The sequence below is a fragment of the Penaeus monodon genome, chromosome 29 (genome assembly GCF_015228065.2).
Source record: "Penaeus monodon isolate SGIC_2016 chromosome 29, NSTDA_Pmon_1, whole genome shotgun sequence".
In the NCBI taxonomy this organism is placed as follows: domain Eukaryota; kingdom Metazoa; phylum Arthropoda; class Malacostraca; order Decapoda; family Penaeidae; genus Penaeus; species Penaeus monodon.
The window spans coordinates 37801563-37802272 of record NC_051414.1 but is presented as its reverse complement, the minus strand read 5'-3'; the positions used below and the strand labels follow the sequence as shown (position 1 = coordinate 37802272).

At 41.3% G+C, this 710-nt stretch overlaps 1 protein-coding gene across 1 annotated transcript in view; it reads left to right on the top strand.

Moving 5' to 3' along the window:
* LOC119592238 (nuclear receptor-binding protein homolog) overlaps positions 1–710 on the top strand; it is a gene marked incomplete in the record, with an annotated part of 59302 nt that overhangs the window by 33187 nt on the left and 25405 nt on the right. Inside the window, 1 exon segment of the mRNA XM_037941070.1 lies at positions 456–539. Coding sequence (XP_037796998.1) covers positions 456–539 — 84 coding nt within the window.

Genomic DNA, 710 nt, shown 5'->3' with positions numbered 1-710 from the left:
TTAAAAAAGAAATAAATTATTTTCTCAACTTTTTTCTAGTTATCTGTCTCCATTATCAGTCTTGATCTCTACCCTCTACTTCCCTTTCTACATGTCCTCTGCACCCCCTGCTCTTATCTTCATTTTAATGTATTTTTAAGCGAAGAACAGGATGATGTTATCTTCTGTCAGTCCAACTTTGACATATTTGCTTGTCATAAAGCATTTCAGGAGTTTGTGTTACTTCGTTTGTGAAGAAGCAAAAATGCAAGGGCATTGGAGTAACAGCATTTGAGCCGGCAAGAGACTGGTGTTGTGTGCGCACCAAGTGTCCTGAAGTAGAGGGGAGACGAGAGGTCAGCATTTGATTAGGGGCATTGTGTGGGGATGAATGCAATTGGTCGTTCACTTCCAGCAGCAGAGCAGGTGGTGAACCCTCAGAGAGGATGATATTAATTTTGCATATCCTGTTTCAGGTCCAGCAGCGGGATGTGCCAGGCATCGACGCTGCGTACTTGGCCATGGATACAGATGAGGGCATGGAAGTCGTATGGAATGAGGTATGTGTTTATACGTTATGTTCGCATGGATAACTATGTGTTTTATTTCCAAGCAGCCGACCCCGCATTGTGATTCACTTGATGTTAGTTGCTTTTGTGGATGGTTATTTTTCACTGAGAATTGTATTCAGAAGTACTGTTGAAGGTTTTTAAAATAGTATTTTAAGATCA